Here is a 20,670-nt window from a genome sequence, read left to right as displayed (position 1 = left end):
TCTGCACAACTCTACGTGGGCCAATCCCATTCACAGACAACATCATAGACCAGTTTGTTTATAAAGTTAATTGTCCAAAACCAGAAAGGGAGAATATATTGAGGATGTGGCAGCTTTTTCTACTTGCACAAAGTTGCAATTGCGTAACCAAAAATTCAAATTCCTATTCCCTTTAAAGTTCCACCAATGTCTTACCTATTAGTATGACCGTTGTCTGCCTTTATACTACTTAGCTACATAAAAATGTAGCTCCCTTTGATGAACTGTTTTTTCACATATGAAAGTTCTCATTTTTATATACCCTTCAGTAATGTTATCACACTCTTTGGTCAAAGGATAATCATCAAACTTTGTTCAGTTATTAGCTTATGTTTATGTAAATAAGGCACACCATGTAACATGTTATATGTTCTTGAATGCCATATTACATGCATTATGTGACATGTTGATAACTTCAATTTCTCTCTCTTTTTAAAAATCGTTTTATTAGGGGCTCATACAACTCTTACCACAATCCATACATATATCAATTGTGTAAAGCACATTTTTACATTCATTGCCCTCATCATTCTCAAAACATTTGCACTCCACTTAAGCCCCTGACATCAGCTCCTCATTTTTCCCCTCCCTCCCCGCTTCCCCCTCCATCATGAACCCTTGATAATTTATAAATTATTATTTTGTCAAATATTGCCCTGTCTGATGTCTCCCTTCACCCACTTTTATGTTGTCTGTCCCCCAGAGAGGAGGTCTTATGTATATCCTTGTAATCGGTTCCCCCTTTCCACCCCACCTTCCCTCCACCCTCCCAGTATCACCACTCACACTGGTCCTGAAGGGATCATCCGCCCTGGATTCCCTGTGTTTCCAGTTCCTATCTGTACCAGTGTACATCCTCAGGTCTAGCCAGACTTGCAATAGAATTGGGATCTTGGTAGTGGGGGCGGGGGAGGCATTTAGGAACTAGAGGAAAGTTGTATGTTTCATCGTTGCTACATTGCACCCTGACTGGCTCGTTCGTCTCTTCCCCGAAAGCCTTCTGTAAGGGGATGTCCAGTGGCCTACAAATAGGCTTTGGGTCTCCACTCCACACTCCCCCACTCATTCACTATGATAAGATTTTTGTTCTGATGTACCTTCTTAAAGGCTTGAAGGTAAACAAGCGGCCAACTAGCTCAGAAGTAACAAAGCCCACGTGGAAGAAGCACACCAGTCTGTGTGATCACGAGGTGCCGAAGGGATCAGTTATCAGGCATCACAGAACAAAAAATTCATATCACTGTGTGCTCACCTCCATGATATGATCGCTGAAGACAAATGGGTGCATAAGCAAATGTGACGAAGAAAACTGATGGTGCCTGGCTATCAAAAGAGATAGTGTCTGGGGTCTCTCTCTCTTTTTTGTCTGTCCAAAGCATCTGATGCTAAGTCTCTGTCTTGGTGCTGGTTGGTGCAGGCATCCAGGCTACCCTCGAGTCGCTATGGCAACCCCTCTCCTCGAAGGCTTCTCTCCAGATTCCACCAGCTCTTTTCCCAATGTAGGAAGAGAGCCTTCTCCAGGTGGCCAGACCCAACCCAGGAGGCAGGCATATCTATGCACCCTGGGCTAGAGAGGTTACTCAGGTGGGTGAGCTAGGCATATTCTGCCCTGCTGTCTTGGTAATTGGTCAAGCGACTTAGTCTGTTTGAATCTCCCACCCACTAGGATCTTGTGGGCAGCCTTTTAGCTAGTGGGTGACACAGGTCCCCCTGGCCCTCTAGACCAGCAATGCATGCCACACCTGTTCTTCCATGTCTCCTTACTTCACATGGCATGGGTACTTCAGAATCCAAGTCCATGTACACAACGGAGCCCTGCCCTCTGCAAGGCTAGTTATGCTTATGCTGTGACAGTGCTGTCTGCAGCACCACCCCTCCCCCTGTGCCCCCCCCCCCCAATCTATCTGTCACCAGCATGACATGCTTGGGCTCAGAGCAGCTACAAGGGATGTCCTTCTCTCAGGTCTGGCCACAAACGACCCCAGAGCAAATGCAGTTTCAATTGTTTCTTTTTCAGTGACCAGGGATACCCCCAAACTTGTCCCACGACATCTTGACCATTACTTAGACCATTACTATATCCATCTGATCAAAAGTAACACTTTTGGACTGTTGAATGAGGGTTAAGAAGCCTGAAATTCACATCTGGAGATGTCATACAACATGTATGCTGTGTGCATGGGCACATGATGCCGGGGCTTATAAACTTATTGTCATTTCTGCCGCATGAGATGGTGTGTGTGTTATTTATATGGGTGAGGGGAAAAAAAGAATAAGTGAGAAAAACAAAGAATAAGTCTCCTTTAGGTTTACATTCTTTTTATGCTGAGATGCCTGAAATAGTTTCTTAATCAGGTGTGACAATTCACACACACCCACTGCCACCGAGTCAATTCCAGCTCACAGGGGCCCGGCATGAGCTTTTTCAGATTGTCAGTCTGAACAAGAGCAGACAGCCTCTGCTTTCTTCTGGAGAGGGGCTGGTAGGTTTGAACTGCCAATGAACCAACGGTGTCCCTCAATAGGCAGTATTTATTAGCTTCAAGGGGCCAGTCTGCTTTCATTGTATTTCTCCTTTTGCTTACTGGTTAGTAAAGAGGGACTACAGAGAAAGTAGGCCATTTCCAAAGTTTTAATAACCTAGGAATTTGACAAAATTTATGAGACAAAGATCACCGACTTTTAAATGATCAGAATTCTTAGTATATACTCAGAATTTCAGCGTTAGTCTTCTTCTTTAGGGGAATTTGTTACTGAATGGAGGATCCTGGGTCCTGGGTAGAAGCTAGAAAGGCCTGCTACCCCCTTTCCTGGTGTTCTTTACACTTACGTCCAAGCTCTGCCTCTGCCCAGCAGATCACACACCCTGGACTTTGCATCAGGAGTTAAGGGCATCCAGTAGCAGGATTTACAAACCCAACCCAGGGATAATGGTGGCGGTGGTTCTGGGCATACTGCTCAGTATTCAGAATCAGAGTTACCGACTATACCCTGTCCAGGAGAGGCTGGACCAAGATGGGGTGGAATTTGGGGAAGGATTCCTGGCTGTAGGGTCTTTATGGAGGTGTTAGTTTCTATTACCCAGACCTAGAAATGACACTGGACTAATCTCGCTGAGCCCTTTGTTATAGGTGCAGAGACAGATTAATCATGAAATGAGCAAAGCGAAAGTGTCAGTGCCCTTCACCCACACAAGTCCACCCAATGCCAGGAGAGGGTCCCAGTAATGAGTTCAGATGTGTGTGTGTGTGTGTGTGTGTATTGAATTCCAAAAGTCGCATGTTTTCATTGGAATTGCTTAAGACCAGGGGCTCCTAACATCCTAACATTCGGACACTTCCATCTCCTCGATGCTTCCCTTGGGCCAGCATGGAGAGCTTCCCTGCAGTGTTTCACATCTGGCTTAGGGGGATGAGGTTGGAAAAATATTTGGTTTGGTTTCATTCATCAGGCCCACCCACAGACACTGTGCGCTGCACTTAAGTTCTTGAGAGCAGTCTTTCCTGGGATTGGACTTGCAGACATTCTCCTCATGCCAGCCTTGTCAGGTCACATGGCACATGCCCTGCACCAGCTCCACTGGTGGCATAGTGGTTACTCACTGGCTTGCTAACTGCAAGGTCCACCGTTCAGAACCACCAGCCATTCCTCCGGTGAATGGTGACTCTGAAGCATGGCAGCGTCGAGTGTGTCAGGACTGTGTTTTGTAGGGTTTTCAAAAGTAGGTCATCACGTCTCTCTTCTGAGGTGAAACTGGGTTGACAGGAATCATCAACCTTTTAGATACCAAAACCCCAAAATCAAACCCATTGCTTCCAACTCATAGCCACGCTGTAAGATAGATTAGAACAGCTGCATGGGGTCTCCAAAGTTGTTATCCTAACAGGAGTGGCTGTCATGGTTTTCCTCAGAGAAGAGCTGGTGGAGCCACCAGCCACCTGCTCAGCCTCTGTACTTCCAGGGATCCTTTCAGATGGAAGAAAACCAGAAAACTCACTGTCGTCAAGTCAATTCCAACTCTCAGATAGGACGGAATTGCCCCGGTGGGTTTCGGAGATGGAAACTCTTTCCGGGAATAAAGCTTTGTCTTTCTCTCAAGGAGCAGCTGGTGGGCTTGGACGGCTGGCCTTGTGCTTAGCAGGCAAGCATGTGCCGCTATGCCCCCAGGCCTCCCTTCACATCTGAAGAGAGCACCTTATGTGTGTGTACCACCCAGGAACTCAGTGGACAGACTGTTATTGATGGGTGCCATTGAGTCTGTTCCTAATCATAGAGACCCATCCCCACCAGTGTGATTATGTTGGAGCTCATTGTCACAGCCAGTGTGTCAACCCTTCTCCTCCAGGGTCTCTTTTGCTAACTTTCAACTCTCTACCCACCTCCTTTCCCAGGGACTGGTCCTTCAGGATAACCTATCCAAAATATATGTGAAAAAAATCTTGCCATCCTTGCTTCTAAAGAGCATTCTGGCTGATCTTCTAAGACAGGTTTGCTTGTTCTTCTGGTAGTACATGGTCCTTTCAGTATTCCTCACCGACTCCATCATTCAAATGAATCAACTCTTCTCTAGTTGTCTTTATTCATTGTTGAATTTTCACACACATAGGAGGTGATTGAAAATACCTTAGGTCGGGCAGGTATGCATTAGCCTTCACCGTGACATCTTGCTCTTTAACACTATAAAGAGGTCATTTGCATCCCACTTGCCTGATGCAATAGGCTGTTTGATTTCTTGACTGCTGCTTCCAGGAGCATTGTAAATCCAAGCAAAAGGAAATCCTCAACAACTTCAACCTCTCCTCTGTTTATCATGATGTTGTTTCTTGGTCCAGTTGTGGGGATTTGGTTTTGGTTGCTTTGGGATGCAACCCAGTAAAGACTATCCTCTGAGATCTTACTCAGTAAATGCTTCAAGTCTTCTTCACTTCAGCAAGCAAGGCTGTATCATCTGTACATCACAGGTTGGGAATGAGCCTTCCTCCAACACCGATGCTACTTTCTTCCTGATGCCGTCCAGTTTCTCAGACTATTTGTCAGCAGGCAGGTTGAATAGGTATGCTAAAAGGATGCAACTGACATATATCGTTCCAGTATCCTTTTGCCCTGTTTGAACCATGCGGTCTATGCGCATGTTTCTCGTGCCATAATGAAATGGTTTCCGTAGTTTTTTATGATCTACACAGTTAAATGCCTGTGCATAGTCAACACAACACAAGTCAACAATCAGTGCTCACTGAAGCAGCAGTCAAGAGAATAAACAGCAGCGCAAGGATGACACACAAATTCGTGAAGCGTTCCATATTTTTTAAATTAAAAAAAGAGAGCGAGAGAGAGAACAAACAACAAAGGATACTGGGTAAATTTCCTGCACAAGAAATCTTTAAGGTGTTGAAAAGCAGGGATGCTACTTGGAAGACTGAGATGTGCCTGATCCATATCAGGTTATTTTCACTTACCTCATAAGCATGTGAAAGTTATACATTGAATAAGGAAGATCAAAGAAGAATTGATGTATTTGATTTGCAGTGCCAATGAAGAATGTTGGAAGTCCTGTGGACTGCCAAATGAACAATTCAATCTGTCTTGAAAGAAGTGCAGCCAGAATGCCCCTTGAAAGCAAGGATGGCAAAACTTGATCTCTCATCCTTGAGGCATGTTACCAGGAGAGACCAGCCCCTGAAAAAGGACAGACGTCATGCTTGGTAAAGCAGCAGGGCAGTGAAAAAGGTGAGTGCCCTTGACAAGATGGATTTACACAGTCGCTGTAATGGTCTCCAACACAGCAACAATTATGAGAGTGACCAGTGCTGACAACTCTGGAAAACAATGCCAAGCAATAGCGGAACTTCCTACCATTGAATCAATTCTGACTCCTGATAACCTTACAGGATTGAGTAGAACTGCCCTGATGGGTTTCTAAGGTTGTAAGTCTTTACCAGAGCAGAAAGCCTCATCTTTCTCCTCTGGAGCAACTAGTGGGCTCTAACTGCTGAACTTTGGTTACCAGTCCGACCTGTAGTCCATTACACCACCAGAGCTTTGGAAGGGTCCACAGTAGTGGGTCTTGGGTAGAATAGGAGAAACAGTTGAGCAAAATTAGCAAGAATAAAAATGTCAGACTTACTGATCTGATAGAAACTGGTGGAAACTTCTAGAACATGGTCCTTGGTTATTCTTCGGGTCTATACTACCAGGCTCTCCTACAGAGAAAGCTGAGGCTTTCTGCTATCCTAAAAATATTCAGCCTTGGGACCCCCAAGGGAGGGGCAGTTCTGCTGTGTCCTGTAGAGTTTCTCTGAGTCAAAATTGACCCAATAACAGTAAGGCATAGAGTCAGCCATAACACCTACGAGGTAGCACTCCGTAGAACGAGGCTCCACAGGAAACCAAAAGGGCAGAATTTGCACAGGGGTAGGAAGACATAGGAAAGAACAAATGGAAAGAGGAAACACAGGGGGAGATGGGGAACACGCTGTTACCTTTTGAACATGGCAATGCAGTCAATGCCATGGAACTAAGCTGTCTGAGTTGTTGAATGGAAATCCAATTTGCTCTATCAATCTTTTCCCCCAAATCACAAGACAAAGCAAGAAAGGGGGGGGGGGGAAATTCACTGGAAGGCCTGGGCTGAAGGATCAAACTCTGAGCCTTCAAGAATGACTCTGGGATTAACACATAACTGGCTTGTCAGCCAAGCTCCTATATCTAAGCTTGCCTAATGGCCCAGTGGATTCGTAAGTACGCTGATGGAATGCAGGGGTCAGGCCACCCTAACTGCATTTGCCAGGAAGCCCTGCCGTAGATTCTGTAATACTGCTTTAGAAAAACCGCACATTACCTGACTCCCCATGCTATCAGAAATGTCCCTAAAGAAGAAGTGGAAATCATTTATTCATCACATCCACCTTTCTGCAGAAACATCTAGCTGATATCTATAATCCTACTTCACAGAAATACGTAAAAGGTGGCTTCTCAATCTTTCCAGGAGAGCGATTGGAAATCCACTGCAGTTAGTGGCTGCTTGGGTTGATAGAGCACATGGAGTTGGGGCTTTGGTCAGGGCACTGGCAGGCCAAAGCTTATGTAAAACAGAGGGATGACAAAGGAAGCAAAGGAGACATTCAAAATAAGAAAGGGCAGAAAGCAGAGGAATGGAAAAAATGACACAGAGAATGCAATAGCTCCACAACAATGGTCTGACTTCTGGTTTTCCAGAAACAAATAATCTAAGGTCTGGCTGTATTTTATCCTGCCCTGGAACACTTGAATGATTAAGGAGATACACTATATTTTATCTTTCCCTACTCCTAATTGCCTCTTTGTTAGGTGCTTATGCTTCTCTGATCTCCTTTTTTACCAGGTGGGCCAAGTACTCCTCTGGGCTTCCATAACACATAAAAGAAGTGCTGACATAGCATTAAGAACAATGGAATGCCTTTATCAAATGTGGCAAAGAAAGCTGATGGTGCCCAGCTATCAAAAGATATAGCCTCTGGGGTATTAAAGGCTTGAAGATAAACAAGCAGCCATCTAGCTCAAAAGCAACAAAGCCCGCGTGGAAGAAGCACACCAGCCTGTGCGATCATGAGGTGTTGAAGGGATCCGATATCATCAGACCAAAAAATCTTACCATCGTGAATGAGGGGGGAAGTGCAGAGTGGAGACCCAAAGCTCATTTGTCGGCCACTGGACATCCCCTTACAGAAGGGTCTCAGGGAGGAGACGAGCCAGTCAGGGCGTGGTGCCGCAATGATGAAAAATACAACTTTCCTCTAGTTCTTAAATGCTTCCTCCCCCGGCCTCCCCCACAGCCAGTATCATGATCCCAGTTCTCCCTTGCAAGTCTGACTAGACCAGAGGATGTACACTGGTACAGATAGCAACTGGATGCACAGGAAATCCAGGGTGATGATCACTTCAGGACCAGTGCTGTGAGTGGTGATACAGGGAGGGTAAAGGAGGGTGGGTTGGAAAGGGAGAACTGATTACAAGGATCTACATGTGACCTCCTTCCTGGGGGACAGACAACAGAAAAATGGGTGAAGGGAGACATCAGACAGGGCAAGATATGACAAAACAATAATTTATAAATTGTCAAGGGTTCATGAAGGAGGGGAAAAATGAGGAACTGATGCCAGGGGCTTAAGTGGAGAGCAAATGTGTTGAGAATGATGAGGGCAATGAATGTACAAATGCGCTTGACACAATTGATGTATGTATGGATTGTGATAAGAGTTGTACGAGCCCCTAAACAATTAAAAAAAATACAAATGGAGAAACTGGAGGTAAAATAAGGGCTAACAGACTTAGTAGTAAGTAAAAAAAATGCAGCAGAACAATTTAAATGAGTTCTTAAGCCTTGGAAAGAATCTTCTCTGTTCTGAGGCCATCTAGGGCCTCGCTAAGGGTCTTGCTCTCCAGAGGCTTAGCTTTGGCCACACTCTCTGCTTTCTGGGTAGAGGACTCTTGACCTCTCAGTTCTCCCTTCCAGGCCTGCTTGGAGGGCAAGTCTGCTCTTTCCACGTCAGTTGATCCCTTTCTGCTAGTCTAATTGAGTGGTGATTGGCCCAGTATCACCTACCCAGCAGGCCTTGGCAAAGCAAAGGGCCATCGAAAAAAGTGGAAGGTCCTTGGGGTAGATAAATAATCATTTGTCAATTTGAGGATTAAGAATGTAGGGGTAGAGTCTAGCTTCTCAATCAGATCATAGCCAATGAGGCTTCTGTATGGGCATGGCCTTCTCTGAAGAATTCTGGGAAATCTGGTACTTCCTTCTTGGAGGCGGGAGACTCTCTGCTCACATCCTGGGAGACATAGCAGCTGACAAGACACATGGACCCACCCTGATGCAGAGACCCCTGCCAGCGCTGAGATGTTTCCAATGACACTGGATCTAAAGACTTTCTACCCACTGGCCTGTGATCTTCGACAGTCTGTGTCATTGCATGTGTTTTGTGAGTCTGAAGAGGACTTTATAGATTGGTATCATACATATGGGCTAGTATCAGACTTATGGACTTGATCTGGACTGGGCTGGGATGTTTTCTCAAGGCTCAATTCGTCTTGTATATACAATTCTTTCTTACAAAAAAATAATGTGGTCATCCATCAGTTTGTGATCTGATGAGGAGGTCCTCCATTTTCATATCGCATTCTGGTCTTTGGACCCTAACCATGATGAAAAGTAGGATGTGTGCGTGTGTGTTTTCCCTATTAGATTGTAAAGTCCCCGATGGCAATAACTTGGCTACCTTATCTCCTTTCATGTCTCGAAATCTAGCACTGTCTAGACTTCATTACATGTTCATTGAGAGAAACACAGTTGCAAAACATAGAGAAGAAGAGTTGCAAAACATAAAGCTCCAGGTCTTGTGCTGTTTGAAGTAGGTTCTCGAGTCAGTCTTGGTTTTAAGGTTTACATGTATGTTGTACCATCACTGCCTCGGTTTTTTTTTTAACCTTCTTTTTTACTCTATTTTTTTGTTTGTTTTTTTAACTTTTTATTTATTTTTTTTTAAAACATTTTATTAGGGGCTCATCTTTAAATGGGGAGAATCATAGCACTTACCCTGTAGGATTCCTATAAAGATCAAATGAATTAATATTGTTTTAAAAAACATTTAGAGGAGAGGATGGGGGAATATGCTACCAGATGACAGGCACGGAAAGATTTCCTCAGCAGCCACCAGAGAGGTTCTACTAGGAAGGATGGCCTGCACTTTCTGGCTCTGAGAAAGTCAACTTAAAAGCTAAGTAGATCCAGATTTCTTAAAGTGGGAATGCCGACCTAACCTCTTACTTTGCTGGCTTCTGGGAACCCTTCTTGGAGAGCAGACTGCTGCAACTATTCCCAGGACCCAAGCTACACTTCTCACGGTTCCCTCCACCTCTCCTTCCTTCTTTCCTGCTTTATTCCTGGTGCCCTTCCCTCCACCTGTGGCCCACCTCCCCTTTACAGCGTATGAGTCCACACAGTAGCACTACCAAAGGAGTAGGATTCCCCATCCACAAGGTGCTTTTATTTTTTACTTTCTTCTCTTTTCTTTATTTTGTGCTTTTGTTCTATTATAATACTTCCCACCCACCCACCCACCCCCCAGTTTTGTCCCACTTTCTCTTCTGGCATGATGCCACCCTCCTGAAAGTATGGATTCTGTTGGGCAAAACAGGCTAGATGGTCATTTCTGTCTCACACACCCAAACAAGGGATTTTTCCCCTTCGAGTGCACAGACACACCCCTGTTCACGCTGCCACATCAACAGGACGTCAGCACTCACACCCAAGAGGCACCTGAGATTTTTTGTCTCCTTTTTCTCATTTGTCCAACAAGGGAATACAGGTGGACAAAGAAGTGAAATCCTTGCTATTTGAAGATGATATGATTTTTCTTTTAAAATAATTTTATTTGGGCCTTGTACAACTCTTATCACAATCCATACCTACATCCGTTGCATCAAGCACTTTTGTACATTTGTTGCCATCATCATTCTCAAAACATTTGCTTTCTATTTGAGCCCTTGATATCAGCTCCTCATTTTTCCCCTCCCTTCCTGCTGCCCCTCCCCCATGAACCCTTGATAATTTACAAATTATTATTATTTTGTCATGCCTTACACTGTCCAACATCTCCCTTCACCCACTTTTCTGTTGTCCATCCCCTAGGGAGGGGGTTATATGTAGATTCTTGTAATCAGTTCCCCCTTTCCACTCCACCCTCCCGGTATTGCCACTCTCAGCACTAGTCCTGAGGGATCAACTGTTCTGAATTCCCCGTGTTTCCAGTTTCTATCTGTACCGGTGTACATCCTCTGGTCTAGCCAGATTGGTAAGGTAGAATTGGGATCATGATAGTGGGGAGAGGGGAGGAAGCATTTAGGAACTAGAGGAAAGTTGTATGTTTCATCGTTGCTACACTCCACCCTGACTGGCTTGTCTCCTCCCCATGTCTCTTCTGTAAGGAGATGTTCAGTTGCCTACAGATGGATGGGTCTTGTGGGTCCCCAATCTGCACTCCCCCTCATTCACAATTATTTGATATTTTGTTCTTTGATGCCTGATAACTAATCCCTTTGGCACCTCGTGATCACACAGGCTGGTGTGCTTCTTCCATGTGGGCTTTGTTGCTTCTCAGTTAGATGGCCACTTGTTTATCTTCAAGTCTTTAAGACACCAGACACTATCTCTTTTGATAGCCAGGCACCATCAACTTTCTTCACCATATTAGCTTATGCACCCGCTTTGTCTTCAGCGATTATGTTGGGTAGGTGAGTATCATGGAATGCCAGTTTAATAGAACAAAGTGTTCTTGCATTGAGAGAGTGCTTGATTAGAAGCCCAATGTCCATCTGCTACCTTAGTACTCCACCTATAAATATATGCACATAGTTCTATTTCCCCATCATCATATATAAATATATTTACATATATACATGCCTGTATTTAGACCTCTATAAATGCCCTTAGTCCTTTCCTCTATTTCCTTTGACTTTCCTCTTGTCCCGCTATCATGTTCAGCCTTCATTTGGGTTTCAGTAATTCCTCTCTGTTACATTGCCTTTGATCCAGCCCTACCAGACCTCCGACACCATCCTCACCATTGATTTTGGATCACTTGTTGTTCCCTTGTTCCTGGGTTTGTTAACACCACTTCCTTTCCCTCACCTCCCCCTCTCCCATGTGGCCCCTGGAACCATCAGTCCTGTTGTTTTTCTCCTCCAGATTGTTTATCCCGAGTACCTTATCTAGACAGACCTGCAGAGATAATAATATGCGCCACAAAAAAACCAGACCAAAATAAAGGAACAAAAAGACCCAAGCAACAAAGACAACAGCAAAAAGAAAAGCCTGTAAATAGTTCAAGGTCTGTTGGCCTTTAGTAATATTTTCCAGTCTGATGTGGTGCCATGCCCTGGCCTCAAACACTAATTTTGGTATTCCCTGGGAACTTCGTTCCCTTTGCTGTTCTGGTACATACTCTTAGTGTTTTGCCTCAGTGTGGTGGGGTCAGATTGTGTGGAATTCACGCAATATGTCTCCAGGGTTGTCCCCATAGTGTTATGGGTCAGTGAGGGACATCATGTCTCATAGTTGGGCCAGCCCTATGGTCCTCTCTGTGCATTTGCTGCTCTGAGCAGGAATATTGTCCTTGGGGCTGGGTGGGCCAGGATGTGCTTCACTCTCTCTTCCTCCCCCTTCACTTGCTCCTGTGTGTTCTGATAAAATATGTCACTATCCCTGAGCTGTAGCTTCAGTGCTATCCTGTGAAGTGAATTATTCTGTGTGAGGGATGGGGGGCAGCTGTCCATGTAGTTGGGATCGGGGCCGGCCCCGAAGATACGATTTTTTTCTTTCTAGTTATACTTTTTTTAATTGGCTTATTTGTCTTTTTATTGTTTGGTTGTATGATTTTTTATATATAAATCATTTTATTGGGGCCCATACAACTCTTATCACAATCTACACATACATCAGTTGTGTAAAGCACACTTATACATTCGTTGCCCTCATTCTCAAAACTTGCTTTCTGGTTGGGTTCCTGGAATCAGCTCATTTTCCTTTTTTCCCTCCCCCTCCCTTGCTGCTGCCCCCTCCCTCTTAAACCCCTGATAATTTATAAATTATTATTTTATCTTATCCTACACTTTCCGGCATCTCCCTTCACCCACTTTTCTGTTGTCCATCCCCCAGGGAGGAGGTTATATGTAAATCCTTGTGATCAGTTTCCCTTTTCTACCCCCACTTACCTCCCTGTATTGCCACTCTCATGGCTGGTCATGAATAATTCATCTGTCCTGGATTCCATGTGTTTCCAGTTACCACCTGTACCGCTGTGCATCCTCTGTTCTCACCAGGTTTGCAAAGTAGAATTGGGACCATGATAGTTGGGGCAGAAAGTGCGATAGTCTATTGTGCCAGCCTGGCCGATAAACACAAATAGGATTAATTGAAGGGTGAAGGGATAAATGGCTCAGTGAGCCTCGCCTTGCTTGTTCTGTGCCTCAATTTAAAGGGGTACACTACCTGTGGGATGCCTAGCCTGTGGACTGTGTCGCTGTAAGTTGGGGTCCCTTTAATCCCACACGATTGGAATGTTCATCTCTGGAGCTGGGGACCTACAGTTGGTGACAGTTGGGGACCTGCCTTGCTGTTTGCTGCCTGGGTATACATAGCCCAGCTCTCTCTACAGATAGGGACTGGTGACTGGCGGTTCTCAAGCCTTAAAGGACTGCTAGTGTCTCACTGCTTTATAATTTAACTGTTAATTTCTTGTATTATCTATCTGTGTATAATTTAACTGTTCATTTCTTGTATTATATATCTATCTTTATAAATATATTTATATATAATTACTGGCAATCTGGTTTTGTCTCTCTAGAGAACCCTATCCAACACAGAAAGCCTTTAAGAACTAGAGGAAGGTTGTGAGTTTCATTATTGCTACACTGAACCCTGAGTGACTCGTCTCCTTCCCACTACCCCTCTGCCAGGGATGTCCAGTTGTCTACAGTTGGGCTTTGGACCCCCATCACGCGCTCCCCTCATTCATGATGATATGATCCCCCCCCCACACCTTTGGTTCTTGAAACCTGGTCCCCTCAGCCTTTCACGATCACCCATGTTGGTGTGCTGCTTCCATGTGGGCTTTGTTGCTCCTGGGCTAGATGGCCGCTTATATACTTTCAAGCCTTTAAGACCCCAGACACTATAGCTCTAGATAGCCAGGCACCACCAGCCTTCTTCACCACACTTACTTATGCACACATTCGTCTTCAGCGTTTATGTGGGGAAGGTGATCACACAATGATGATTTTGTTCTTTGGTGTCTACTACCTGATCTCTTCAACATCTGGACTGCTGGGAACAATGGAAACATTTAGCAAAGCATCAGGATACAAAATTAACAAACAGAATCAATCAGATTCCTATAGGCCAGTTAAAGGAGCTCTGAAAGAAAAATCAGGAAAACAAAACCATTCACAATAACCATGCAAAAGATGAAATATCTAGGAATTAACCTAACCAAAGGAACAAAAATCCTGTACAAAGAAAATTACAAAAGATTGTTACAAGGAACCAAAAGAAATGAAAGAATACAAATGGGGAATATCCCTATTCATGGATATGAAGACTTAATATTGTGGAAATGTCAATATTAACTAAAGTAAAATACAAATACAAGGCAATTCCAACTCACTCTTTCAAGAAAGGAAAAACCAGTTACCAACTTCATATGGAGAGAGCAGAAAAAGACCTTCTCAAAAAGAAGAACAAAGTAGAAATCCATGCACTACCTGCCCTCACAGCCTTCTACAATACTCAAAATAACTTTGTACCAATACAATGAAAGATACATAGATCAATGGAACAAGATAGAATATGCGGAAATAAAAACACCCACTTATAGGTAACTGATTTTCAACAATGACCAAGAAATATAAAATGGAAATAGAACACCTACTTCAAAAAGTGGTGCTGGAAAAATTGGATCTCCACCTGCAGAAGAATTAAACAGGACCCATGCCTTGTCCCCCCAACAAAAATGAACTCAAGATGAATTGGAGACCTACATGTAAACCTCAGAGCTTAAAGGTCATCGATGAGAAAATTGGGCCAAGCCTATCACAAGGCATTCACAGGCTATCAAATATAACGAAGAAAGCACACATGGTAGCAGGCAAAATATAGGACTGAGACTTATTAAAAATAAAACACGTGAACATCAAAAGACTTCATGAAAAGAGTAAAACGATTGGAGGGAAAGTCTTTAGCAATGACATAATGAACAAGGGATTCATTACTAAAATCTATAGCATTCTGCAAATCCTCAATAAGAAAAAACAAATAATTCCATTAAAAGATGGGCAAAGGACATGGTTAGATAACCCACAAGGGGCGAGACTCCAGAGGCTAACAAAAACATAAGAAAATGCTCACAATCGCTCGACATCCAGGAGATACAAATCAAAGCCACTAGATTGCCTTTCATCCATCATGAGAACCCAGTTGAATAAAAGCAGAGAACAACAAATGCTGCAGAGGGTGCAGAGAGACTGGGACTCTTACGCACTGCTGACATGCACAACCATTGTGGAAAGCAATATGGAGCCTTCTAAAACACCTGGAGATCGCAATACCATACAATGAAGCAATACCTTTCCTGGGCATATACTCCAAAGAAATAAGAGACACACCATGAATAGATAAATACTCTCCCGTGTTCATTGATAATAGTTAATAACAGCAAGAAGCTGGAATCTGCCCTGATTCTCATCAGTCGAACAATGGATAAAGGAACCTGGCACAAGCAAACAATGAAATCTTACGCATCCCTAAAATACAACTATGAATCCATGTAAGACCTCATGACATGGATGGACCTGGAAACTGTTGGGCTAAGTGAAATTAGTTAATCGCAAAAGCACAAATATTGTGTGAGTCCAACACTATAAGCATAAACACCGAGAGGAAGGCAGGCTTCTCTTGTCAAGTCATGTAATCTTCTAATCCAGTCTTCTAAGCAATGAGGTCGAGAACCTGCCAGAGCCCATGAATCAGATACCAGCCCCTTGATAGATGTACACCTCCTAAAAGCCACCTCAACAGAGGCCACCACGCCTCAGTGGGGGGTCAGTTTCTCCAGATGCAAGGAGAGGAAGAAGACCATTCAGTTGCTGTCATACAACATTGTGCTCAGGTCATGCCAAATTGACAGACACTTCTTCAAGACTGATAAGAGAATCTTACTGTAAATTCAAGTCAAAACGGGGTCAGGGGAGGCTTGTATGTCTTGGGGGAGGTGATGACACTTTGGTTGGTGGGTAACTTCCCATGGGGAAACAATGCTAAACAATACTTATATAGATCCCAAGGGGAGGATATGTCTGGTACTATGTTCCTAACTGTACAGTTTTAACCTAGTCTCTATCCAGTCAATGGTGACATGTGTGGTGTGCTATAGACTGATGGGACTTTAGGTTCTGAGCCTTCGAGATGCACAGCATCCTTCACGGGCCACATCATGAGGATTCAATGTGGAAACCCCACAAAGAAATCTTACAGTTAAAGTTGATACACCCTAGGATGAGAAGAAACAGATGTCTGCTACCCCAAGGTGATGAAATTGATGGTCATTGGGATTTGGTTCCGATCTCTTACTTAAAGGGTGCCCATTGAATGATGGCCTGGGAATACCATATATAAACTATTTTAATGCTCTCTTTGTTTTCTTAGGACATATGTTAGTGTGAATGGGCATGGTTCTGCTTTTTTGAAGGCATGTTATTGAAAGGTTTGCCCTATCATCAGCCTCCATTGTTTGTGTAAATAGTGTCCAGTCACTTAACGGTTTAGTCTGTACAAGTCAATAATTCATGTATTTCTATCTGAAGTTAGCCTATACTTGTATAATTTCCATTGTGCAATGGTGTTTTAAACTCTACACCACTGGATAAATTCTGATACAATCAACAGAATTATCTGATACCCGAGGAAGATAATTTATAAAGTTCTCCAACATAACATGATAGTGATGTCTCTAAAGTGAAAAAGTATATATACAAACACACACTATTGATATATGAATGACTTTTAGGCTTACACTTAATTGTGGGCACATTCTAAGAGAAATTAGTTCTTATGACATGGCACCACTTGATGCTCACCATCATGAAGAGATAATGAAGAAATCAGATGGTGCCTGACTATCAGAATGAATGACATCTGGGGCTTTGAAGATTTGTCTTCAAGCAAGCAGCCATCTAAAGGAGACATCAACGAAGTTCACATGGAAGAAACACACCAGCCTGTATGATCCAAGGATTGTAAATACTAAAATCCAAAGGAGGAAATGGTATCAGAGTTTATATTATGAGCACCCAGTTTGCAGAAAGCTATAGGTGATGGTGGAAGCCTAGAATCCATTTGGAGAGTCTCCATATGAATTAAGCCTCTCGGGAATCCCCTCTGAACATAGTCCAGAGGCGAATAACCTTACAGAGAGCATTGTAAAGTGGATTATGGCAGATGTAGTAGGTTAAAATGGCATACCATATCATTTGGTCTCCCTTTGACCCATTTGAAAGTTGTTTCAGTGTTTAGTATTTTCTACTCTCTTTTTTATTGAGGTGTTTTTTGGTTTTGTTTTCTGCAGTTGTCATTTTTGTGTGTTTGTTTGCTTCCTGCTTATATTTTGAATGATTTTCTGTATATGAAATCCATGGTAGGTAAGTTGGTTGAGACAGTAGTGGATTAATAAGCACCTTGGGGGATAACAGGATAAGATAAAGGGAAGTGGGTAACTTACAACAATGAGTACAATATTCTGAAAGTGATAGTGGTATTGATTGTATAATTCTTCTTAATGCAATTAACAATTAAATTGTATACTATGTGAAAAATATTTTTAAAGTATTTAGAAGATTATCTGACCATGACGATCCTCAATAAATTAGTTAGCTATTATTTCACGCAAAGGACTCCATAAACATTTACAGTCCTGTGGTGACATCTGGTACAGGAGCACCCAAACCCAAATTCAAATCTTGTACCTTTTGTTTATTAGCCCTATGAATTCGGGCAATTCACCTGATCTTTTAAAGCTCAATTTCTCATCTCTAGAAAGAGACATGCATTTGCCTTGCCTGAAGCTGTTACTTTTGCTTGTCTAAGACTGTAGCATCCTTCCTTGGGCAACACCACTGACTGTGTCCTCTGGAAAATCCAAAGGCCATTCTCCTAACAGTTCATGCGCACTAACCCCTCAACAAGGAACACGCTTGATCCCATTGTTTGGAATGTGAAACGAGGGCAATCCCTGAGTGCAGCACTCATTCCTTCCAGGAGATCCCAGAAAAGACCAACCACCTGTTCTTATTGCGTGTTTCTCCAAGACTGTCATGCTTCTTTCCAGTATTTTGTCCTTTCTATTTTGTCCTCCACCCGTTCTATAAATCACTCTAAGCCAAGCAACAAAGCCATTTTTGGCTGACATGAGTTAGAGCTCAGAGATTCCTGACTCTCACAAAGGATCTAAGGTAAAATCAGACACACCATTGAAAGTAGCTAAGAAGGCACTTTAGCTGTATAAACACAACCAATTCATCAAAACTAGTCATAGATTTTTTTTTTTTAAGAACAGAGCTGATGTGTAGTAGTAGTTAGGCACTGGGCTGTTCACCGCAAGGTCAGCAGTTTGAAACCACCAGCTGCTCTCCAGTCTTGAGGAAAGTTGTGTGTTTCGTCAGTGCTATACTGCACCCTGACTGGCTCGTCTCTTTCTTGTGACTCTTGTAAAGGGATGTCCAATAGTCTACAGATGGGCTTTGGGTCTCCACTCCACCCAACTCCTCATTCACATCGATATGATTTTTACTTCTGGGTCTTTGATGCCTGATACCTGATCCCATCGACACCTCATGATCACCCAGGCTGGCGTGCTTCTTCCATGTGGGCTTTGTTGCATCTCAGCTAGATGGCCACTTGTTTATCTTCAAGCCTTCAAGACCCCAGACACTATATCTTTTGATAGCTGGGCACCATCAGCTTTCTTCTCCACATTTGTTTATGCACCCATTTCGTCTTCAGTGATTGTGTTGGAAAGATGAGCATCACAGAAATATACAACTTTCCTCTAATTCTTTCATGCTTCCTCCCCACCACTATCACGACCCCATTTCTACCTTAAAAATCTGGCTAGACCAGAGCATGTACACTGGTACAGATAAGAGCTAGAAAAACAGGGAATCCAGGACTGATAACCCCTCTTGGGACCAATAATGAGAATAGCGATACCAGGAGTATAAGGGGAAGGTGGAGTAGAAAGGTGGAACTTATCACAAGGAACTACATATATCCCTCTTCCAGGGGGATGGACAACAGAAAACTCGGTGAAGGGAGACAGCCATCAGTGTGAGACCTGACAAAATAAATTTATAAATAATCAAGTGTTCATGAGGGAGGGAGGGTGGAGGAGGGGGAAATGATCTGATAAAAGTCATGAGCTCAAGGAGAAAGAAAGTGTTTTGAAAATGATGATGGAAACATGTGCAAATGTGCCTGACACAGTGGCTGGCTGGCTGGATTGTGGTAAGAGCGGTAAAAGCCCCAATAAAATTATTAAAATAAAATTTTTTAAGTTCCACTCTCAGAAGCCCACTCCTTTTCTATTGGTTCACTGTGAATCCCAATCATCGGGGGCAGTGAGTTGAGTTGAGTGCTTTCTAGGTACGGACAGAAGTAGTATACGACACCTCTTACATTGATGGAAAGCCAGGAAGGGCCACACGTCTTCAGCCCTTACGCGACGGTGACTGGATTCCCCATTTCAGAGTCACACACCCAACTGAAGGGCCTGGTGAGACATGTAAGCTCACATGGCAACTTCGGGACTGGCTTTACTTAGCACAGAGAGTGAGAGAGCTGAAGGGGCAGAAGAAAGGATTGGCTTGTCTGTCTATATGCTGCAAGGCCTATTTTTATAACGTGTATGTGTCACTGACATCAATTTCATTCTGGCTGACTGCAACCCTGCTCTGTGAGTGCGCAGTGACTGAACTTCTTTCCCTTCTAAGCAAAAAGAGCTGATAGTTTCCGGCTGAGAACACCACCTCTGGCAGATAGGGAAGGAATTGTTAGGACGGCACTTTCTAATTCTGTCTTCTAGAGAGAGCTGGTGCCCCTGGAGATGTTCAAAGGCATTCTGAGCCATTGCAAGGAGTGGGTACTGACTGCTGGCTTTTAATCTAGCATGTGGAAGAACTTGGAAATCACCCCTCCAGGCCTCCCAACAAGAACAGAATGGAAAGCCTGACACTCACCAACTTTCCGTCCGTCCATTCGAGAATTGAGGTCACCAGGCAGAGTGTCGCCCTGAAAACTGACGTGCTAGCCAAGCTGGTACAGAGAACACTCTACTTACAGGGAGCAGAAACTGCTGCGAAGAAAGAATGCTGGAAGAATTAGACGTAGCGGAGACAGAGAGATGAAGACTCCAGAGGCTCCGCCTCAGGGAAGGCCACTTTTGTGAATCAACCTGCAGGAATCTCACCAGGTTTTTACAGTGAAGCGATGAGAACAATTTCTGGTATGCTTTTAGCAGGGGTGGCTGGAAGATGCAGTCACAGTGCACATTTTGTTGTAAATTAGGTGAAGGTTTTCACAAGTGGTTCTTCTGGTTCTCAGGCTTGGGTAGACTAAAGTGTGCATGGCCCTTTAGTCTACTGGACTAAGTGCTTTCATTATGTCTTTGATTTTCACCAGTCTTTCCTTCGGATGGAGAGAGACTAATGGTTGTTCTTAGGTGCCCTTGAGTCAGTTGCTCCCCATAGTGACTCCGTGTACAACAACGATGCCCGGTCCCGTGCCGTCTCCATAGTTGTCCTTCTGTTGGAACCCATTGACGCAGCCTCTGTGTCAATCCATCTTGTTGAAGGTCTTCCTCTTTTTCACTGCCTCACCACTCCACCCATCATGATGTCCTTCTCTAGGGACTTGTCTCTTTGGACAGCATGTCCAAAGTTTGTAAGTTGAAGTCTCACCACCCTTGTCTCTAAGGAGCATTCTGGCTGTACTTCTTCCAAGACAGATTTGGTTTTTCATTTTGCAGCCCACGGTACTTTCAATATTCTTTGACA

General features: G+C 43.7%; 1 protein-coding gene across 2 annotated transcripts in view; it reads right to left on the bottom strand.

Annotated features, from left to right (window-relative positions):
* SLC2A12 (solute carrier family 2 member 12) overlaps positions 1 to 20,026 on the bottom strand; it is a 109,825-nt gene extending 89,799 nt beyond the window's left edge. Inside the window, exon 1 of one of the 2 annotated variants that reach the window (XM_075554510.1) lies at positions 19,855 to 20,026. In XM_075554510.1, coding sequence (XP_075410625.1) covers positions 19,855 to 19,873 — 19 coding nt within the window. In that variant the 5' untranslated portion in view covers positions 19,874 to 20,026. The remainder of the gene's footprint in view (positions 1 to 19,854) is intronic. The other variant, XM_075554511.1, reaches the window with a different exon arrangement.
* Positions 20,027 to 20,670: the final 644 nt, after the last annotated feature.

Source organism: Tenrec ecaudatus, chromosome 7, assembly GCF_050624435.1.
Source record: "Tenrec ecaudatus isolate mTenEca1 chromosome 7, mTenEca1.hap1, whole genome shotgun sequence".
Taxonomy (NCBI): domain Eukaryota; kingdom Metazoa; phylum Chordata; class Mammalia; order Afrosoricida; family Tenrecidae; genus Tenrec; species Tenrec ecaudatus.
This window is presented reverse-complemented; position numbering and strand designations above follow the sequence as displayed.